Source organism: Typopeltis vanoorti, chromosome 7 (assembly GCF_054136105.1).
Source record: "Typopeltis vanoorti isolate ZY-2024b chromosome 7, IOZ_Tvanoo_1.0, whole genome shotgun sequence".
Lineage (NCBI taxonomy): Eukaryota > Metazoa > Arthropoda > Arachnida > Uropygi > Thelyphonidae > Typopeltis > Typopeltis vanoorti.
In genome coordinates this window covers 18,559,045-18,580,878 of record NC_143555.1, presented here as the reverse complement: position 1 = coordinate 18,580,878, position 21,834 = coordinate 18,559,045, and the positions used below count along the sequence as shown (strand labels likewise).

The following is a 21,834-nucleotide window of genomic DNA, read 5'->3' as shown; positions in this document are numbered from 1 at the left end:
TACAAAAAAAAAAAAAAACTTCTTTCACAAACCATACACGATATTATATGTTGATCAACTAATCTTTCGTGTTTGGACTCAGCATAAAAAAAATTGATGATGTTATTTGAATTATTAATAGAATATAATATGTAATATTAAAATATGCTGCTGATATCTCTAAATAAATTTAAAATTTAAAGGGTTAAAATATATTCATTAGTTAATACGTATCGATTTATTTTTAATCACGCGATATATATGCATTTTATTGTGTGCTTTGAACACAATTTTAATAAAGAATATTGTTTTTATTAAAGCAAGGTATTGGAAGCCTCTTCAGCGCTCTCAAAGTTGTCCGACTTCTACGATTAGGCAGAGTGGTAAGGAAATTAGATCGCTATTTGGAGTACGGAGCAGCTATGTTAATTCTCTTACTCTGTTTTTACATGCTAGTGGCCCACTGGTTAGCATGCATCTTCTATAGTATCGGCCGGAGCGACGCTGAAAATGGATATACCTACAGTTGGCTGTGGAAACTGGCTAATGTAACTCAAAGTCAGTTCAACTTCAGGGTGTCCAATGACTCATTTAAAATGGAACTGATTGGAGGTCCTCCAAGAGCCACAATGTACGTTACAGCCCTGTACTTTACTATGACTTGCATGACTAGTGTGGGCTTTGGTAATGTGGCAGCGGACACGGACAATGAAAAAGTGTTCACCATTTTTATGATGATAATAGGAGGTAAGTTAAACTTTATATGTACTTTATAAGATATTATTTAGAAGTGATTAATTCAATTAAAAAGAATTGTGTGTATGTGTGTGAATTATTTGATAAACTATAGTATACATCTGTAATATTATTGTTACAATTAATATTTTTATCAATGAACCATTATTCGTAGCCATGGACAAGATTACGATATATTATTTCAGAGAACTGAATGAGTAACTAACTAGCCTTTGGAACAGTTATCCAAATAGGAGTAAAATCAATTGATTGACTACACCAGCGATTCCCAAACTGGGGGCCGTAGGTTTTGTTGAGGGGGGGCCGTGAAATAATGAAAAGAAACTGAAAATATTTTAAGACTAAGTAGATTTTTTATCTTAAAAGAAACGTATTTAATTTTTATTATTTATTATTTCTTTTTTGTTATTTTTTATATTTTAAATTAAAAAAACACACATTGGTGCCGGGTCACAAATGTTACTTTCTGCGTATTTCGTAAATATATGCTTATTCATATAAGTTTCATTTCGAAGCAGAAATCTAAGAATTGCAGTTTCAAATATTTCACCTGATATTGATGTAGCAGTATTGAAAACGCATCCATCACATTAAATTGTTATTAAACTTCTTTTATGTTTTTAATTCTTTCTTTATTACTAATCGTTTTACGTTTCATGTGCTTGTACTACAAATGTACAATAACAATATATCTATCTATATAAAAATATGAGATAATGTGCCATGTCAAATATGTATGTAAGATGCTAAAAATGTAATATTTGCATTTGATTTTTGCAATATTCGCTGCGTATATTTTGTATTGAATATAAATACAATAAATATTATAATAATATATGTCTATATTACGAATTTTGTTTGAGGGGGGCCGTGAAATATTTTAATTTTTCCCTGGCATCCAGAAGTTTGGGAAGTACTGGACTACACAACAATACCGTCTACCAGGAAAGACTGGAAAATAAATTAAAAAAAAATAGTAATGTGAAGTGCTATTGATTATGTTAATTAATTCTGAAGCTCGACCACAAAAATTAAAATAAGCAAACCGTCTCAATAATTCAAGATATACCAATTCACAAGAATGAATTTTAGCAGACGAAAAAAGTTTCGATACTATTCACTCGACTATTTAATTAAAAAAGTTTCGATACTATTCACGTAAAAAAAATGAATGAATGAATGAAGCGTGGAAGAAAGAAACGTGCTCAAGCACAGGTTTCGCTGTCCTTGATTTACAATCGCCTATACTTCAAGTTCAATAATAATGAAAAATAATATTTGCTTTTTGGTTCACTCTCAGCTTTACTTCTAGAAAGGAATGTTATCCTAAATACACTGCCCTGCCAAAAGGTATCTTGACACCCCTAGATATAATGTACTGGCCTCTGTTCTGCAGGTGTGGAGCCCACATGTGATGTGGGCACGAGATTCATTGCCTCTAGGTACCAGGACGTGTGGCTAACCATCTTCCTGGAGCGATGAAGGAGTTCTATGGGAATGCAAGCTATTGTTGCTACCACCAGGATAATGCGCCATGCCATGCTGCGCGTACAACACAAAAGTGGTTCACAGAGGTTGACATTAATTGCCTTGGCCGGCCCAGAGTCCCGATTTGAACTCGATTTAAGTGATGTGGGATATTCACTAACGACCATTAATTGTTGGAGCTTTTACAGGCCGAATGGCAATGTATCATACCAGAACAGTGTCAGCAACTTGTAGACAGCCTTCCATGTGTTGGAGCGGTTATTGCTGCAATGGGTAACCCAACTTGTTATTGACAGCATCCATAATGTTTAGCCTTCCAGACAAGTGGTGTCCGGATACTTTTATCAGGGCAATATATTTCAAATCCACTCTACGTATGTCATAGAACAGCTTTGCCACATTCCTGGAGTTATTCTTAAAAGATTGCTTTAGGAAGCATAAGGTTAATTGGTTCTAAACTTGTACTTTTATCGAGAAATCCTTGTGTTGGAACGAAGTAATCTTGTCGGACCTCAACATTAAGAAACAAGCTTAGCTGATAAATAGGTTTTCAAACAGTCGACACCGAAACAACCCTCCAATACATGGAAGTGAACCAAAATATACAATTACTTAGAAACTTGTTGATAAGCCACCTGTACAGGTAAAGACTGTAATCTGTAATGTTGTATTCGGTGAAATTGATCATTAGGCAGCGGAAGAACTGAATTTAAGATGACTAGATCCGTTAACTGATTAGGTTTTTTAATTGAAATCTAAATGTGCATTGTCGTATGATTCCGTATTAATTTTGCATCTCTTCCTACAACGATTGTTCAGTCAGCAAACTTTCTAATATTCATAATGTTTATGGAAGTTTTTTCACTTGGCTATGCTACTAATTATATATTTGGTTTTATCCTTTATCCAAGTGTAAGCAAACAAAGGTTGCGTTTTGATCCCAGTACTTTCAGGACTGGGGCAACTCGTCTTAAAGGTGGTATGAGTTCTCATCACTTGCCTTAGTATCCCATAATGCAAAACACATCTCCTTGCGAACATGTATAATGCTATGCATTAAGGGAAGGGTCGCTAACCAGACCGGTTTCGACCTTTATTGAGGTCTCATCAGTGGGACCAGACCCAGAGATGGTGATACTAAGGTGGAAGTAATGGAGAAGTCATATTTACCTATGACTTCCTAAGGCTGAGAACTTATACCACCTTTACCATGAGTTTCCCCAGTCCTGAAAGTATTACAGGGGAAAACTTTGCTTACACTTTGATAAATAATAAAACCAAATGTACAATTAGTAGCATAGCCAAATGGAAAAACTTCCATAAACTTATCTCTAATCCAGAGAATTTTAATAATAGTGTGTGACACCCTTTGGCAACTCGCATAGGTAAATATGACTTCTCCATTACTTCCACATTAGTATCACCACCTCTGGGTCTGGCTCCCACTGATGCCCTTTTGCGCGGAAGTGGTGGTAGCAATGCTGAAGCCAATGAGGTTTTAACTGAGGCTTGGCGTTGCTGCCGGGAGGGGGGGGGGGGGATAACAGATGGCAAGGCTATAGCCCATGAAATTAACTGAGGTTTGGCTATTGCTGTTACCTCTCAGATGACTTATGAGCGGTTCTTCTCGGTGGTGGAGTGAGCCTGCCACTGGGTAGAGCCAACGCTGAGAGTTCTTGGTGACAGGATGAGCCTGTTACTGAGGGGAACAACGCTGAGTTTTGATCCTGCGGGTCCCTCATTATTGGGGAATCTCACGAGTTTTTGGAGACTCTCTGTACGTTAACAATAAAGTGCAGAAGGGGTTGTAGCAATGCTGACGCCAATGAAGTTTTAACCGAGGCTTGGCGTTGCCGCTGCACCTGGGGGGGGGTAAGTATAACGGATGGCAAGGCTGTAGCCCATGAAGTTTACTGAGGCTCGGCTATTGCTCTTACCCCTCAGATGACATATGAGCGGAGCCTGCCACTGGTAGAGCCAACGCTGAGAGTTTTTCTCGGTGACAGGCTCACCCCGTCACCGAGCGGAACAACGCTGAGTTAAAAGCTCCTTCGGGTCACTCACTGTTGGGTCGCCTGGGGGGATCTGATGAGTTCTTGGAGATAACCCCGCACTTAAACAGAGAAGTGGTTGCTTTCTCTGGGAGGGATATGAACTTTGCTCTCTCAGGTTTCTTTCGAATCCAGCTCCCTGTGAGGGGAGCTTAGATTTCTGGGGGTTTGCTCTGAGAGAGCATTTTGAGTCTCCAGGAAAGGTGTTTTCTGGCGTGGCCCATGAGGGGCCTTGTCGGTGGATGCTTTTCCCTCGAATATGAGCGGTTCTGCTTGGTGGTGGGGGGTGAGCACGTCACCGAGTGGAGCCAACGCTGAGTTGGATGATCTCTCATTCACTTGTAGGGAGTGATCTGGGGATCACCTAATTTTTAGAGACCGCTTTACTTATGCATTGCGCAGAAGTGGTTGCTTTCCCTGAGATGTGAGAGGTTCTGCTTGGGGATAGGTTTTTGCCTATCTCTGAGTGGGGCCACCGTTGAGATTATGGCTCCGCTTAGTGAGTAGGTTTTACAGATGAATGCATTTCCCATTGTCAACCAGGAATATAGATGATAAGAAAATAATTCGCTGTAACTGCGGCTAAACATTGTATCTCGAGAAACAAGGAATGTTTAACAAAAATTATGAATTAATTATTATATATTTGGTTTTATCCTTTATCCAAGTGTAAGCAAACAAAGTTTCCGCCTGAAGTACTTTCAGGACTGAGGCAACTCGTGGTAAAGGTGGTATAAGTTCTCATCACTTGCCTTAGTATCCCATAATGCAAAGCACATCTCCTTGCGGACATGTATAATGCTATGCATTAAGGAAAGGGTCACTACTCAGACCGGTTTCGACATTTATTGAGGTCTCATCAGTGGGAACCAGAGGTGGTGATTTATTGAGGTGCTGTTTAAGTAAAAACCTCTCTCTACTTAAACAGCACCTCAATAAATCACCACCTCTGGTTCCCACTGATGAGACCTCAATAAATGTCGAAAGCGGTCTGGGTAGTGACCCTTTCCTTAATGCATAGCATTATACATGTCCGCAAGGAGATGTGCTTTGCATTATGGGAGACACTAAGGCAAGTGATGAGAACTTATACCACCTTTACCACGAGTTGCCCCAGTCCTGAAATACTTAAGGCGCAAACTTTGTTTGCTTACACTTGGATAAAGGATAAAACCAAATATACGTGGGCTGTTCAATAAGTAATAAGACTAATTTTACTGTGGCGAAACCACTCATCACAATATTAATTTCTGTGGAATAAAGAAATGTTGCTGTCTGTATTAACAAAAGAGGTTGATAGATGGCGTATACGGGCTGATGTGCCAGAGTGTCACGTGACTAAACGCAAGTGCTCATCGGCGCGCCTACGAGGTGCGACCAGTCTTCGAAATGGAAGCGTCCTTGGAACAGCATTATGCGATTAAATTTTGTGTGCGTTTGCAAAAATCGGCATCGGTCACTTTTAACATGATATGCGAAGCTTTCCACGATAAAACAATGTCGAGGGCAAGTGTTTTTCGCTGGCATAAAACTTTTAAGGAAGGAAGGCAAAATGTGGAAGATCTTGAACGTGAGGGAAGACCATAAACGTCCATCACAGAGACAATGATCAACACAGGCAGCGATTATCACAAGCACACGTCAAAAGGAAGCGTCCATTGCTGAAGAATGGCTTCTTATTGCACCACAATAATGCAAGACCACATATTGCTAGTTGTGTAGTGGACGTTTTGCAGAAGAACAACACAGATATCCTACCACACCCTCCATACAGTCCTGATCTCGCACCGTACGATTTCTGGCTGTTTCCTCAGCTCAAGAAACCACTAAGAGGCCGCCATTTCGAAAGCAACAAAGCATGTGTAAAAGCTGCGGAGGCGGTTTTGAAAGAACTCTCAAAAAACGGACTCTCACATGTGTTTAAGAAGTGGACGCAACGTTGGGACAAATGCATCGAGTCTCACGGTACTTACTTCGAAAAAGACCATGTAAATGATGACGATTAAAGGTAATCTGTTTTCTGTATAAATATAGTCTTATGAACAGCCTACGTATAATTATTAATTCATAATTTTTGTTAAACATTCCTTGCTGTTTCTCGAGATACAATGTTTAGCCGCAGTTACAGCGAATTATTTTCTTATCATCTATATCCCTGGTTGACAATGGGAAATGCTTTCATCTGTAAAACTTACTCGCTATATATAACTGTGAATAGTAGTGTATTAGAGGCGCGCTAAGTAGTACTCCATAAATGAGGCGCAGCAAATTTACGGAACTGCTCTATGTGCATGGGGTGCTCCACATACTGCGAATAAGGAAGTAAGTAGGTAATGCTACAAAAGGACGAACTGATATATTGGGAACACTGTGAACACAGTGCAGAAGCAGGAAATGAGAAGAGGTGTTGAAGAGAAGTGTACGGGCCCCTTGTCAAGGGAGCAGTGGAAATACAGAAGGGAAACGGAGAGGAAAGGTGGTCCTGTTTATTAAGCAGGATTGTCGAGACGAATTTTGGTATTGGCATTGTCTTCATGATTTAAGTATTTAGCTCTAAAATGCTTAAATTGTGAAGCTTGGGAGATTTCTATAGTCAATCTTCGAAGATAGTCTAGCAGAGAGAGAGAGAGAGAGAGAGAGAGAGAGGTTAAAAAACTTATGTGAACTGGGTTTGTTGACTTACGACCAAATTGCCTGATAGATGACGAGCATCTGGCGTAATCTGAAAGGTCGCTAGTAGTCGAACGAACTCGAGCGAGGGATGATTCTAATGCCATTTTATGATAACAGTCTTCAATTGTTTGGTAAAGTAAATTGAAAGAAACGATAAAGAAATTAAGTTAAGTAACATATATGAGTAGATACAGAGCGGGCATTTCTTTGTCACCGATTAGTTTCGGTATTCTGGTATCATCGTTCATTCTTATTTTATATACAACAACAGCAATAACCGGTTATGTTATTGTGTGACTCAGACGGGTTACTCTTTAATTGAAGGTTCGAAATATTAGCTCTTAAGCCAGTGATACCATTAAATTATCAGTAATAAAAGAAATATTCACTATCAAGTTCGCGTTTATCAAGGAGAGAGAGAGAGAGAGAGAGAGAATCAATATCCGTATTAACATTATCTTTGAATGTGAACATTTTCAGATGTTATTATGCATTTTTGCACGATCATTTGCACAGTTTTATGGTGAGCACTTTATATTTAAAAATTTACTGGAGGACAAACTAGGTAGGATGATTCAAATATAATATATATTTCAGCTGTTATTTTACACCATTAGAAAATACACCACAATTTTACACCATTAGAAAATAGCACCGTTTCGTTTTTTTCTTCGCAGCTCTGCTATATGCTACAATATTTGGACACGTGACGACCATTATCCAGCAGATGACATCCGCCACTGCAAGGTACCATGAGATGTTGAACAATGTGCGAGAGTTCATGAAGCTTCACGAGGTGCCTAAGGCTCTGAGCGAAAGAGTTATGGACTATGTGGTATCGACTTGGGCGATGAGTAAGGGCATTGACATAAAGAAGGTTAGACTACTCTGAGAATTTTGAATATAAAAAAATAATTGAGATATTATTCAAAAGAAAATAATATAAGTTATTACGATAATTTAATTAAAAACATTTCAGATGTACTATTTTCTTTCACTGGGTTCTTAAGTGTTTTGAGTTGGTAGTGAGGTGTATCTGCCTGCTGACACAGTGTTGCACACTTTATTTCTCCCTATGTATAAAGGGAAAAAAAATATGAGTTAGCTTGGTGTTAGTTTCTTAACATTACGGTGAAATTTCTTTCACAAAAGTTCCGATGGAGAATCCCCAAAAAATAAAATAAACCAAAGTACTTTACCGAAGGCGTAAGCCCTTTTTTTTATGGCACCTAAACAATGCCAACAAGAATACTCCTGGAATGCGATTTTGATATCACGTGTAATGCTTACAACAACTATTAATGTTTACTAGCGGTTATAAAACAAATGATATTTTACTGAACCGACAAAAGTAGTAACTCATAAACAAAATACGAAAGTCAACAAAATTAGAGTATGAAGGAATGCATTAAGATCTGATTTTAGATGTCCTGAGTGAAGAGTTTAACTAGAGATTTTAATGTTTAGAGAGATCTTCAAGATGAGTAGGCTTTTAAACAGCATCCTGAAATGTGTTTAAAATGAATAGCATCGTCTTAAAGACGGTGTTCGTAATATTCGTCTTAAATTCGGTAAATTAAATCAGTAATTTAAATTCTTGCGTGCAGAGTTAGTAGTAAAAATTCAAACACTATGTGCGTAGCATAATTTTAAACTAATTTATCTATAAAGTTCACTGGTAGCATGAAACAGAAAATGTGGGTATCTTTAGAAAACTACTAAACTCTCTAATAAGCAATTTTACTGTCACGAAAGACCGACTGAATAGAATCTACCTTCCGTGAACAGTAACTTAATGTTGTGTCTATTCGTACTTCCAACTTAGGCTTTTCTACAGCCGTCTAAACATTTGCATTGCCTGACTAGATCCCATTACTAATTTCACTTTGCTATCTTTCCTTCCCCTTCCCTCCGTCCTTCCCTGTTTAAAGAACTTGATGTCTCTAAGTATATATAAAATAACTCTTACTTAACTTAAGTTCTTTAATTATTTGTTCATTAGCACGTTTCATTCCCGCTTTTTACTGTTATATACACTCTGTTAAAATAAGTATTGGGACACCACCGATTTAGAATGAAACATCACTGATAGGCAGATTACCTCCATCGCACGTGACCTATCTGCCTACTCATCACTGTTTTGATACGTTGACATTTTAGAACGCAGAAATGCTTCGAGCTTCATTTATGCTCGTTAACTCTACAAAAAAAAAAAAAAAAAAACTAATCTTTCACTACTGATTCCTTTTAAAAGAAGATTTTAAATTCATAGTCGTGGTGGGTTTCGCTTAATTTACTCGCAATATCTTCTTAATTCTTTCTAATTGACGAAAAGCATGAAATGGACATTACTTTTATTTTTTGATTCTAAAAATCGTTGCAAACTATTTTTAGAATATTATAAAAACCGACGTAAAAGCTGCGTGTGATCCATTACAAACGTCGCGACCTTCATATATTCGTAAAATATGACAACGAATTTATTAAAATAGAATTTGATCTTTTAACGAGCTCAGGTGGTTAGCCATACAACCCCAATCAGGTGATGCTTTCACAGGTTAATTTGTCAGTTCTGAGTGAGAAATATTCTGCTGGCTCATTTCGGCCGACTTAACCACTTCCTTCTAAAAACAAAACCTAATCAAGTTTCCTTCATCACAGATGGGATTTTACTTCAGGTTTCTTACCTACGCTAATGATGCTTGTCAAAACCACTCAGTCGTGGAGACGTCCTGGAAAAATGCTTAATCAATTACATGTCGCATCACGGTGTCACTATAATTAAACTGTTTAGAATTAATGCCGAGGCATCTAAGGCCCTGAAACGAGTTTTATGTCTGTCAATTGCTTGTGTCGGTTTGCATTTTCTCTTGTGCGCATACCATAGAGTCTGCTAGTCGACAGAAGTTTAATTAATACTTCCAAATCATGGAAAGCATTCACTGTGATGAAACTGTCGTTTAGATTAAAAACTGCTGGGTATATTCGACGTGCACATCATTTACACATATTGCTATAATTGCAAATATGGTTTTATCTTCGGAATATTTGGTTGAAGTTTAACTTTTTTTTTTCACCGTATATATTTTAAATAAATTTGAATTCGTTTAATTTTAAATTGTTTAGTTTAATGGAAAAAATAAATTGAATTATGATAATTCGTTTATATGAAGAGCTGGATATTTAAATAAAATGCGTACAATACCACACAGTATTGGATATGTTTTGGAAAAAGCATTTTGCTATAGGCAAATCGCAGTGCGATGTTTATGTTCACTTGCAGCCATAGCTTGGTATACCACACTTTTTTCAGTGTTACAGATATTTCTATCTTAACGCCAAAAAAAGTCACAAATACAGCCTATGCATGTCAGAATTTAGTGTACTCATAGATTTTACTAAGTTTATCAGAAAACAAAACTCAGGCACTGCATCATACAAATATTACATGTTTAATAATGAAAGAAATGGCATGTGATTTTTTTGCATATTTATTTCTTCTAGTTTCTTCTTTCGAATAAAAATGTCTTGATTTTGTTGATATATTTCAGGTTAACTATTTTCAATACTTAACTGAAATTCAGTTTCTTCTTCAAGTAAGAAATGGAACAATATGCGCGAAAGAAACAACAAACATCAAAATGAATAATGGTAGTGTGTCACTTTAATGACGAATGACTGCCTGGGAAACTCGGTCACGTCAGAAACATTCTGTTATGTAAATTGATAAAAAAAAATGCATTAATCACATGAATATGACCATGACCAGAAATACTGCTCCAGTACTGCACATTCTAATAGCATTCGCTCTCGGATTTCCAGTATTATTGATAAAGATTTACACATTTGACCTCGAGTAAGAAAATTAAAAAACCCACATCGATTGGATTTTTTTCCCATTTGTATTCGATTTCAGATAAGACTCCATGCATGTTACTAATAAAAGATTTCCCTTTCAGGTCCTTAGCTACTGCCCTAAGGATATGACTGCGGATATCTGTGTTCATTTGAATCGAAAGGTTTTTAATGAACATCCGGCATTCCGCCTAGCAAGCGATGGATGTCTCAGGGCCTTAGCCATGTACTTCAGTATGGAACACAGCGCTCCAGGAGATCTCCTTTACCACACGGGTGAAAGCATAGATACCTTGTGCTTTGTGGTGACAGGATCGCTAGAGGTCATCCAAGATGAAGAAGTTGTCGCTATTTTAGGTAAGATTGGAGCAGCTTCCTGAAGAAACCAACTTAAGTTGTTGTTTTTATTTATTTATTCACTTTATGCCATCCACATAAAATCTTAAATATATCAGTATCTACTGAATTTCAAAACTTTACTATTTACACTTTTAAAAAAATACTCTTTTGCTTCTTTTAACTTTTTTCTTTCTTATTGCTTTAAAAGAGAGATCAGCTAGCGCATTAATTTGAAATTAATATTACAGATGAATCTGATTTTAATGTACTGCAAAATTTAGCCCTCAAAAAAAAAAAGATCTTGTATTTTGATAACGAATTAACGAACGAAATTGCCTTTTATATATTTTCAAACCATCAGAAGATCTGAAAAATTATTAATTTTTATTAAATATCTTTATTCGATTCTTCTTTAAAGACGAGTTTAATATAAACTTTTATATAAAGTTTAATATAAACCTTCTAAAATGAACAGTGATAGTTAATTTTACTATCTAGAAAGAGACTTTGGAAGGATAATCTTAAATATGCATTACCTTTAACATATTAAACATCCTGGTTCAATATCTTAAGACAACGGTACGAAACTAATTACTACTTAGTTTCAGGACAATCCAGATAGAACAAGTTAATCTAGAAACCTAGTTGTGACGACTAACGTTGAGCTTTTTCAAGCCGTTCATGCTTCCTGCAAACAAGCGGTAGTCTCACATCGAGTGATTAAATTCTTAGATCGGACTCACAGGCCGGTGCCAGAAGAGCGACGATGCTGTCCATTAATCCAACCAGGCCAGCAAACAGTTTTACCGGATCTCGTCTTTTACATTTTGACCTGATCTCTTTTCTTTGTTTCAGTAAAAACGGTCAAATACAAAATCGACCCAGATTACTCGACACATAGTAGGAACTCATCACCCATGCAATTAGAACACGGTAATTATTAATCGTTTTTTAAAGCACCCTTAGTTTAAAAATCAATTACCGTATTTCTATCAAATTCCTTTTATTATTTATTGTCTTCCTTAATTACGTACGCTGTGAAACATATACTAACTAAGATAAGGTTAAATTGCCTGTGCTGTTTCAAACTTGACAGCCAACTTGTCCCCGTGATGAAATTGTTCATATTTTGGCATCCCTTTCAGAATCTGTCGTAGGATTCTTTCCTTGAATATGTGAAAGTACGTTATTTTATAACTGAAATAAGTACAAAGTCTGGCCTTAATTTCAAGATTTCTGCTTGAGATTAAGGACAGACTCTGAAGATAAAATCTTTGCCAGTAAGACAATGAATTCCTGGTGTTGATTAAAGCGCAAATAATAATGAACAGCATTTTAAGCTGGCTAAGCAAATATTAAGTAATAGAGAACACGCAATATTCACCAGTGCATATTCAATATTCAACATTTAACATTGCTTTTCAATATGCCCCTTTTCTTCGTTGTCTATTCTTCCTGAACGGCTATGTAAATACTCGCATAGTCGGTTAAAAGTTTAGTATTGCGTAGATATTTCTGAAAGGCATTCGATGACAGATGCTTTTCATTCCCAGTGAGAAGCGGTTCTTATTAGTGAAACCGAAGAACTAGACGCACTCTATAAAGAATCATGCACTATAGATTTTTAACTTCCATGGATGCGACTCTCATAAAAAGATATGGCTTAATCACTAACTTGCATTATTTTTAATCTAGCACCCAGAATTCTAGACTATTATAACATATTAGATATTTTCGCCAGTTCGTCTTATGTGTATCTTAAGCATAGTAACATCGCCAGTCTATTAGTCTTTTCACAGAATCCAGTATTTCTTCTTAGAAGAATGGCATTTGCTTCTCAATCTGAATTTATCTTTTTTTTTTTTTTTCATTTATTGGCTAGAGATAACTATGCTTCATATAGCACATATATTTACTCGCTATGCAATAGTGAGAATTTCTGATTATTAAACTATTTATAAAATAAATATCTATATAACAAAGCTCAAAGTATATAATACTATTCCTAGGTAAAGGAGATGTCTTTGGAGATGCTTTTTGGAAAGAACCCACTATCGGTCAGTCGTGTGCGAACGTTAGAGCCTTAACTTACTGCGACCTTCATGCAATCAAACGAGAGAAGCTTTTGGAGGTCCTCAACTTTTATCACGCCTTTGCCAACTCCTTCTCCCGCAATCTCATCTTGACGTATAATCTTAGGCATCGGGTATGTATAAAAGGATTTTTTTTATTGTTGTATCAACAAAATACTACTTTCTCTTATTATACACAGTGTAACATTGTTCTACTGCTACTTCTGTGCTCCTTGATAGACGATATAACAAAATTTCAAATTTTGTATATTTCAATTTTTAACTTTAAGATCAAAACAGAGATCAATGTAATTTTTTTAAAAAAAAATTACTATTTTATCATTATTCTATAAACATTTATCACTATTTTCTTAAATAGTAATATATAATGTGACTCTAAGCTAACCAATTTTTTTTTTTTTGAATTGAAGTACATGGATAGATATTCCAATTCTTTGAAATTCAACTCCCACCTAAAGATAAGGTTAAATTCATAGTCCGACGTGAGGCCATCGCTGCATTTATTTAAAGCCTAAGTGATTTGAAAAAGTCACATGTTTGGTCTAGAAAAGTGTGTGTGGAGTGGGGGAGGGTGCGCGCGTGTGTGTATATATGTATAATAGAAAATTAATAAAAATAGAAAGAATCCTTATCTCCCTCCTCCCTTCTCCTACTAACAAGTATAGGTTTACAACCTATCGTCGGCAAGAATCACAGTAAAAAAATTATGAATGGACCCCAAGCATAAGAACAGTTCCGTCTGTTTTATTTTTTTCCTTCGGCTTCAGCCATTTCCCTCTGATAGACCGCTTTTTTTCCTTTCCCACTAGTGACAATGTTAGAGAAAAGCAAATGATTAATTTTTAAAACATTAGTGTTTTATAAATAATTTTAATGATAAATTTATATTGTTATAATATAATTTAAAAATATTAATAATATTTTTAAATTTTTCCCATACCAAATAATTTTGGCCAGGTAAAATCGATATGAAGCTTATTAAAAAGAAAAGCGCGAATAAATGGACCCTAACAATATCTGTAATTTATATATACATTGGTCACTTTTTACGGCAGCGGAAGTACTACTGGATGAAGTAAAGATAAGCATTGCGAAATTACAAGTGAAATGCTGTCTTCATAGAAAAGTCATATTTTCGGTCATAGAAGTTTCATATTTTCATAGAAGTCATTATTGAAGTGATTTTTTATGACATTTTATTAAAAGCGGTGCTGTCAAGGCACTACAAACGCGAATGAGGAAAATGTGAATCAAAATAGATCGTTTGTTAAGTTCCTTTCTGAAGCGAGGGAGCTTTGTGTTGTCTTTTTAAATTAATTGGTTTTACTATTATTTACCAGTATATTATCAACTAGCAACAAAAATTCAGTACAATAACGAAATTGACTCAGAAAGATAAATCATCCCTGCAAAGGTCAATCATTACCAAGATATTCAAGGTTTCTAAACTATTATAAATATCGAATACTATTTCTAGACTAGTCTACAGAAAGACGGAAATATTCACTGGTAGCAAAATTTACCTTTTAAATACGATTGAATGATCACTAAACTTTCGAAAATGAACCAGGATATCGATTTTGGGTCCCTTAATGTACTGCTGAACACTCTTTTAAATATTAAATAACTTATCAAAATATTTTTGCATTATCTTTGATAAGTGAAAAATAAGATTTACAGAGAGTATTACGCATGACGGACCAAAGTAGTAAACACAATCACACTTATAATATCATAAGTTATTCTAATTAGACCTTTTAATTTAAAATTAACCCTTTGTAGTAACCACGTTATCAGAATGAAATATTCAAGTACTTTAAATGCTTTCTTTCTAGTGTGTGTGTGTGTGTGTGTGTGTGTGTGTGTGTGTGTGTGTGTGTGTGTTTTGTTCCTGATGATAATATTATCTAATAAAGCTAACAAAACATCGGTTTGATTAATTTAATTTAATAATTACCTAAAGTGTAGTTATTTCCAAATATTGTTTGATATGAGAGTTTCCATAAATAAAATGAAATAAAACAATACACTGATTAATTCTTACTTTTTTTTTTTGTTATCAGCTAATATTCCGTAAAGTGACAGATCTGAAACGTGAAAGAGAATTAGCAGAAAGGAGAAAAAATGAACCATTGCAGGAATTATCCCAGGACCACCTAGTTCGCAAGATATTTTCTAAATTTAGAAGAAATGGCCATGATCGGACAGGAAGTGGAAGTCAAACGACTTCTTCGCCAACACCAGATGTTGAAAAAGGAGAGCGACCGTCGTCTGGTGTAACAGACACGGAAATTACGAAGAACGTTAGTAAGTTTTTGCAAGTATCCGAGATCAGTGAGAAACGAAATGGACCAACGGGAAAGTTAATCAAGTGGGCATCGGCAGACGATCCAACAAGCGACAATAAAGAAAACCACGTCAATCTGGACAATCTTTTAGTAAAAAAGACAGATTCCCTAATTAAGAAGGAACCTAAATATCCAGGCATTGGCGGTCGAGGTGTGTCAAAGTGGTCCAAGTTGTTAGGAAAACAAGATACTATAGAAGAAAGTACCGAAGCTGGAAACAATACGCCACCAAGCAGCGGAAAAGTAGAACAAAAGACAAATAAGGAAAGTACTTCTGATAGCTCTAATGTAATGGATACAGTGCCCTTTAAAACTGCTTCTAACAATCAGTACCAGAAAATTGTTGCCAATTTAATGGATATGAGAATAGATTTAAAAGCAGAACTTCAGCGAATTAACAGCAAAGTTAGCAAAATTGATGAGCAGATTTCCGAAATTTTATCGCGTCTTTTAAATTCAGCAAGTGATAGCGGACCCCCTCCTCTTGTACTGCGTAGTGATTCGATCACTCACTCGGATTCCAATAAAGCATCAAAGTTCGATCACACTAAGCATGTCAGAAGTAAGAGTGGCAGCAAGAAAGATGCTCCAACAAGTAGCTGGACTAATGATAAATCATCTCATTGTCCTGCTCGAAGAAAAAGTACACACAGCAAAAAAACAAGAAACAACCAACATCAGACATCCCCGACGGAATGTGCTGTGAGAGCGATGCTCGAAAACGAAATCGAAGAACAAGACAAAGATGCAAACGGTACTACTAGAGACTATTCAGATAATGAAAAAGAGCAATAAGCCAAATCTTTTTGAATAAGGCCGTTTCTAATGTACAGTTGCTACTGTTAGTTCTATGCAGGGCACTTTATGTATAGACGGAAACCTAGCACTTTACCTTAATTTTTTATTGTGCCTATCTTCTTGAGCAGTGTGTTTATATAGCTCATGCTGTGCCTTACGCCATATGGAATTACAAACAGAAATATACTTTCGACCTCTAATAAGAAAATAAACTGTCTCAAAGAGATGCTTCTACTCATAGTAAGAATATTTAGTTAAAATATTTTGAAGCAGATGGCCAAAGAAATGTGCTATTAAGTTATCATTTTCATATGATACGAAAACGATAAAGGTGGTAAGACATGGCTGTAAGATTTCTTTTGGGCTGCACGTAAGTGGAATTGCACTAAACGTCAATCGCAGTAAATTATGCATTTGCAGTTCTGTTCTTGCAAACGATCGGAAATATTTGTACAAAAACGTAAAGTCACACGATAAAATAATGTAGCGATAGTCACTTGTTTCTAATAGTATTTAATGGAAAATCTATTTAGGAAATCCACTGGAAGGACGAGTACGATTTTGGTGATGTAGGAAACGAAAGAAGTACTTTATTTCAGTTGATACTTTTGGTAATACTGAACCGACTTCTAGTCCCTGTATGCACATGTGCGCAGACACGGTACTGTTTTTCTACAATTATAAGTAAAGGTTTTGCACTTTGTAAAAACTATGAGGTATACGAATAGTATTTTTGTACAAGATGAGTTCAGGATATGAACAGAAGGGACGAAACTAAACGGAAATAAGTAAATGTGAATGCCTTGCACATGAATGAATAATATAGCATATAAAATACGAGTGCGGAACCGATTTCGATTATTCCAACTTATATATATATATGCATAAAAAAACGCGAATTTATTTATGAATGCTTCACTTAATTTGAGGGGTTTCGGCAAAATCATTGTTTACTATATTGCTAAAAAAACAATTGCACATCAATTTAGAAATGGAAATCGTATCTACGGAAAATTTGTTATTTATTATATTTGTAATTAGTGTATCTCAGTACGTTCAATACATCTATTACACTTACAATAAATAAAGATACATTAATTAGCCGAATATGAACTTTTTTTTAAATTCTATAAATGTACTAATAATTTGACGGTCATAATTGATTTTTTTCTGAAAATGCCTTTTAAAGTTCGACAGCTGTATTCTAACAAATAAGTAATAGCTGTTTGCTCGATTTGAAATGCATTATAATCATTCATTATCATCATCAATTATCCTCGTCTTAAAATGTTTTAGTTTTTTGTTTTGTTAAATGTTTCAGGCGCAATTTTGTGGTTATTTAATATACAGTGATTCGTCTGAAGGTTGTTATTATGGTTTTCTCTTGGCACCCTACACACTCTTTATAAAATCATCTATTTTTGTGCTTCAGGAGAATAAAAAAACTTGTCTTTAAAATTTTCTGTCATTTCAGAGACGACAGATGAAAAAGTGCCATTACCTATGCTATTCCGTCGTTTGTCTTGTCATTTTCAATCGGCTTCTGTCATGTCTTCCGATACTCGTAACGCTTCGAACTTCCATAGAGATGTATTGTTAATTCTGAATCTTACTTTTGGAGAAAATGTTTTGAAAATATTATGGTCTCGTCACAGCTGTCCAAATCACATGACCTGATTCTTCGCTCTCACTTCAGTGAATCCATATTGCAGCTGGAAAAACGGACGTGCCGCTTTTGGTTGAAAAGACCTGAATCTCGTCTAAGATGCGAGTAGTTTAATTGCATTCAATTGTAGGTTTCTTTCTCTCTAAGGTGGACTTTACGTTCCATAAAACAGACAACTCGGCCGGAGAACATGCGCAGTTGACAGGATAATCTGTATGAATCATGACCTTACTGCTCTTTGTAATATTTAAGACATAAAACAATCTCATCCTCCCTACATGACTTCATTTCTCTAAAAATGAAAACATTTCCAAGAAACTGTTGATAATTTATTCTTATTATTATGAGTACTGCTCTACTTCGTGCAGTGATTTTATTTTTTTTTTCTTTTTCTTGGGGGGAGTTAAGTTGCATTTCATAAAATATTTCCACTATACTCTAATATTAATTATTAGAACATTTTCATGAACCTAGAAAATATCAGTAGAAGAGTGGATGACGTATTCACTACATCCTCACTTGTGATGGAATGACTACAAGAAATACACTAAAGATGGAACATCACATGGAAATAGTTTATTTTTTATGAATAACAGTATTTTTTTCTAATTCATTTTAGATGATTTTCACAAACTATTCCAAAGTGTTTTTTTTTTTTTTTTTTTTTTGACATCAAATATTTTTCGATTACGGTCACCATTTAACTCACTTTCAGTTGAAATATTTTTGTAAAAGTTCTTCGCGTCAGGATCTTAACCTTGTTCTCTCTAACCTTTTAAAGAGATCAGAGTTACCGACTGAGCTATACCAGGATACTCGTTTCCCCATATAATTGTGGGTTTCACAACGCAAAATAACGTATTATTACGATAAAACGGTCACTGCGTTTCATCGAAGATTTATTTACCTTTTACTTGGAAAACGCAAAGAGAATTAATCCCTGCTGAAACGGTAACGCTCATTAAAACATCTTTTTCTTTGAGTGCCATCTCCTATCGGAGGTCGGCGACCACCTTGGCAAATTTTGAGCGATTCTCAGCTATTCTGAGCAGTCAGTCTCTCAGAGTTCATACCAGTCCACTGTCTGATATCTGCCAGCCAAGATTTTCTTCGTCTTCCTTGTCCTCTTCTTCCATTTATCTTCCCTTTTATAATCAATTGAAGTATCTTATATTTTCCATTACGAAGTAGGTGACCAAGATATGCAGTTTTCCTTCTTTTTATGGTATCTAAAAGTTCACGTGATTTCCCCATTTGTTTCAGTACTTCCTGATTGGACGTTTTTGCTGTCCATGGGATTTTTAACATTCGTCTGTATAACCACATCTCAAAGGCTTCAAGTCTTTTTATTGATGTTGTCTTCAAGGTCCAAGTTTCTGCACCGTACAGCAGTACAGACCATACATAGCATTTAACCATGCGTACTCAAAGCGCTCTAAGTTTAAACTGCGGTTACACAGTGTTGATTTCATCAAGAGAAAATTTTTTCTTGCCATTTCAATTCTAACTTTTATTTCCATTTCTGGATTGCAATCTTCATTTAACCAGCATCCGAGATATTTAAACTTTGCCACTCTTTCTATTTGTTTCCTATTTAAGGAAAGTGCTAAATTAAGAATTGGTTTCTTACTTATGACCAGGAATTTAGTTTTGGTGATATTTATTTTCAATCCCATTTTTTCACTCTCTGCATTTATTAGCTCCAAAAGATTTTGAAGATCCTGAATATTGTCAGCCAGAAGAGCTGCATCATCGGCATATCGGATGTTACTGATGATTTCACCATTTACACTAATCCCTTCCTTTCTTCCTTCCAAGACTTTTTTAAATATGGCTTCTGAGTAGATGTTAAAAAGAAGAGGTGACAGCACACATCCTTGCCTTACTCCTCGTTTGATGTTAATGGAGTCTGTAATAATGTCACCAACTTGAACAGATGCCTTTTGGTTCCAATATAAGTTTTCAATGATCCTGATGTCTTTACCATCTAATCCAATTCTTTTTAATAGTACAATCATTTTAGCATGTTGGACTTTGTCAAATGCTTTCTCGAAGTCGATGAAGCAAATGAATATTACCTTGTTTTGGTCAATACATTTTTGAAATAAGATCTGAGAACAGAAAAGGGCCTCTCTTGTTCCCAAGCCGTTTCTAAAGCCGAATTGGGTATCACTGATGGTGTCTTCACATTTTCTGTATATTCTTTTTTGAATTATTTTCAGAAACATTTTGAGAACGTGACTCATTAGGCTGATCATTCTATAGTCATTACAAGTTTTCGCATTTACTTTTTTAGGTAGCATGATGAAGGTCGACTGTAACCAGTCTTGAGGGATTATGCCTGTATCGTAGATCTTATTAAATAGCTTTACTAATATGTTAATGTTGTCACCTTCTAATAACTTTACTATTTCTGCCGGTATTCTATCTGGTCCTAGGGCTTTACCATTTTTAGCTGAGTTCAATGCACATTCTACCTCTGATTTTAGAATGCATGGACCTTCCATATGTTCATAAGTATTTTCTGGGTTCTGTCTGTCATCAGTAAAGAGTTCTTCTATATATTTCACCCATTCTTTATTTTGTCATCCTTTTTGGATATAATTTCTCCCTTTTTGTTTCGAAGGATACAGAATTGTTTTTTCTTATATATACCTGAGGTCTCTTTCATCTTTTTGTGTAGATTAAAATTGTCATGTTTTTCCCATTAAAACATACAGGCGCTAAACAACTTGTAAATTAACCATATTGCCTTTTAACAGGCACAATCAAGACCAAATACGAAAACTTTTTTCTAGTTTTATTAACATTATATATCGTATCGTCCAACACCATTCACTTTATTGATAACAGGAGTGTGAATCAGAGGGGTGTGTAGCTTACATTTGTAACTAAGGTTAATGTAGGATTTAATACAACCGATATATTAGTTTAGCATATCAGTTATTAAAGCATTATAATTATTTCTAAACTAATTCATTTGCGAGGCAATGCCACAATCAAGTAATTTATTTTCGTCTTTTTTTTTCCAGTTACTGGTTGATATGATTAAACTTATTTCCCTAAACTTTTCCTGTGAATTAATTTTTGATTTTTAATATCTTATTTATTTCGAAAACAATATCACTACTTGAAAAAATATTTTTCACTTCTTGGTCTCTTCATTTTTAAAGACGTGTGTTTTATTTAATAGTTTCGTCTGTGTGTAGACGCGAATCATATTTATTATTATTGATCTACTTACCCAATATCCCTCCTCACACACACACACACAAGAAACATTTATTTGATTTATAGTCTCTTATAATTGAATCTAATCGCTCTGAGTAAGTTTATTGTAGACAAGGAAAACTACTTTTTCTTGTTTTCAGGGAAGTCCACTAAACATCGGGTTTTAAGTGTTTTCGCTAGCACACTTAGAACATACAGCCCTGATTCATTTCACATTGCACACAGTGAAAAACAGTTTTCATTTGAAAGGTGTTTTTCATTTTTAATGAAATGTTTGTAATATGCTTTTCAATTCCCCCCCCCCTGCAAATGATGACACCTCACTAGCTGTTATGGAATGTCTTCTCTTCTGTTCATTCTGAAAGACCATAGAAGTGTTGTGCCATTTTTGCGATCCTATGCCACCTTAAATACCATACATCATCAGATAAGCCCTGTTTAAGGAGGAGAAAATGGACTTCCTGTCCACAGACTACTAAGATCTATTTCCACCAGATCGGCTGTGGGGGGGGGGGACTCTATTATCACGAATAAGATCATTTCAGAGTGTCAGACTG

At 35.4% G+C, this 21,834-nt stretch overlaps 1 protein-coding gene across 1 annotated transcript in view; it reads left to right on the top strand.

Annotated features, from left to right (window-relative positions):
- The window catches only part of LOC150104522 (potassium voltage-gated channel protein eag-like), an 86,624-nt gene extending 70,247 nt beyond the window's left edge, over positions 1-16,377 (top strand). Inside the window, exons 8-12 of the mRNA XM_090395572.1 lie at positions 300-726; positions 7,625-7,824; positions 10,907-11,159; positions 13,151-13,347; positions 15,298-16,377. Coding sequence (XP_090251698.1) covers positions 300-726; positions 7,625-7,824; positions 10,907-11,159; positions 13,151-13,347; positions 15,298-16,377 — 2,157 coding nt within the window. The remainder of the gene's footprint in view (positions 1-299; positions 727-7,624; positions 7,825-10,906; positions 11,160-13,150; positions 13,348-15,297) is intronic.
- The last annotated feature ends 5,457 nt before the right edge of the window (positions 16,378-21,834 follow it).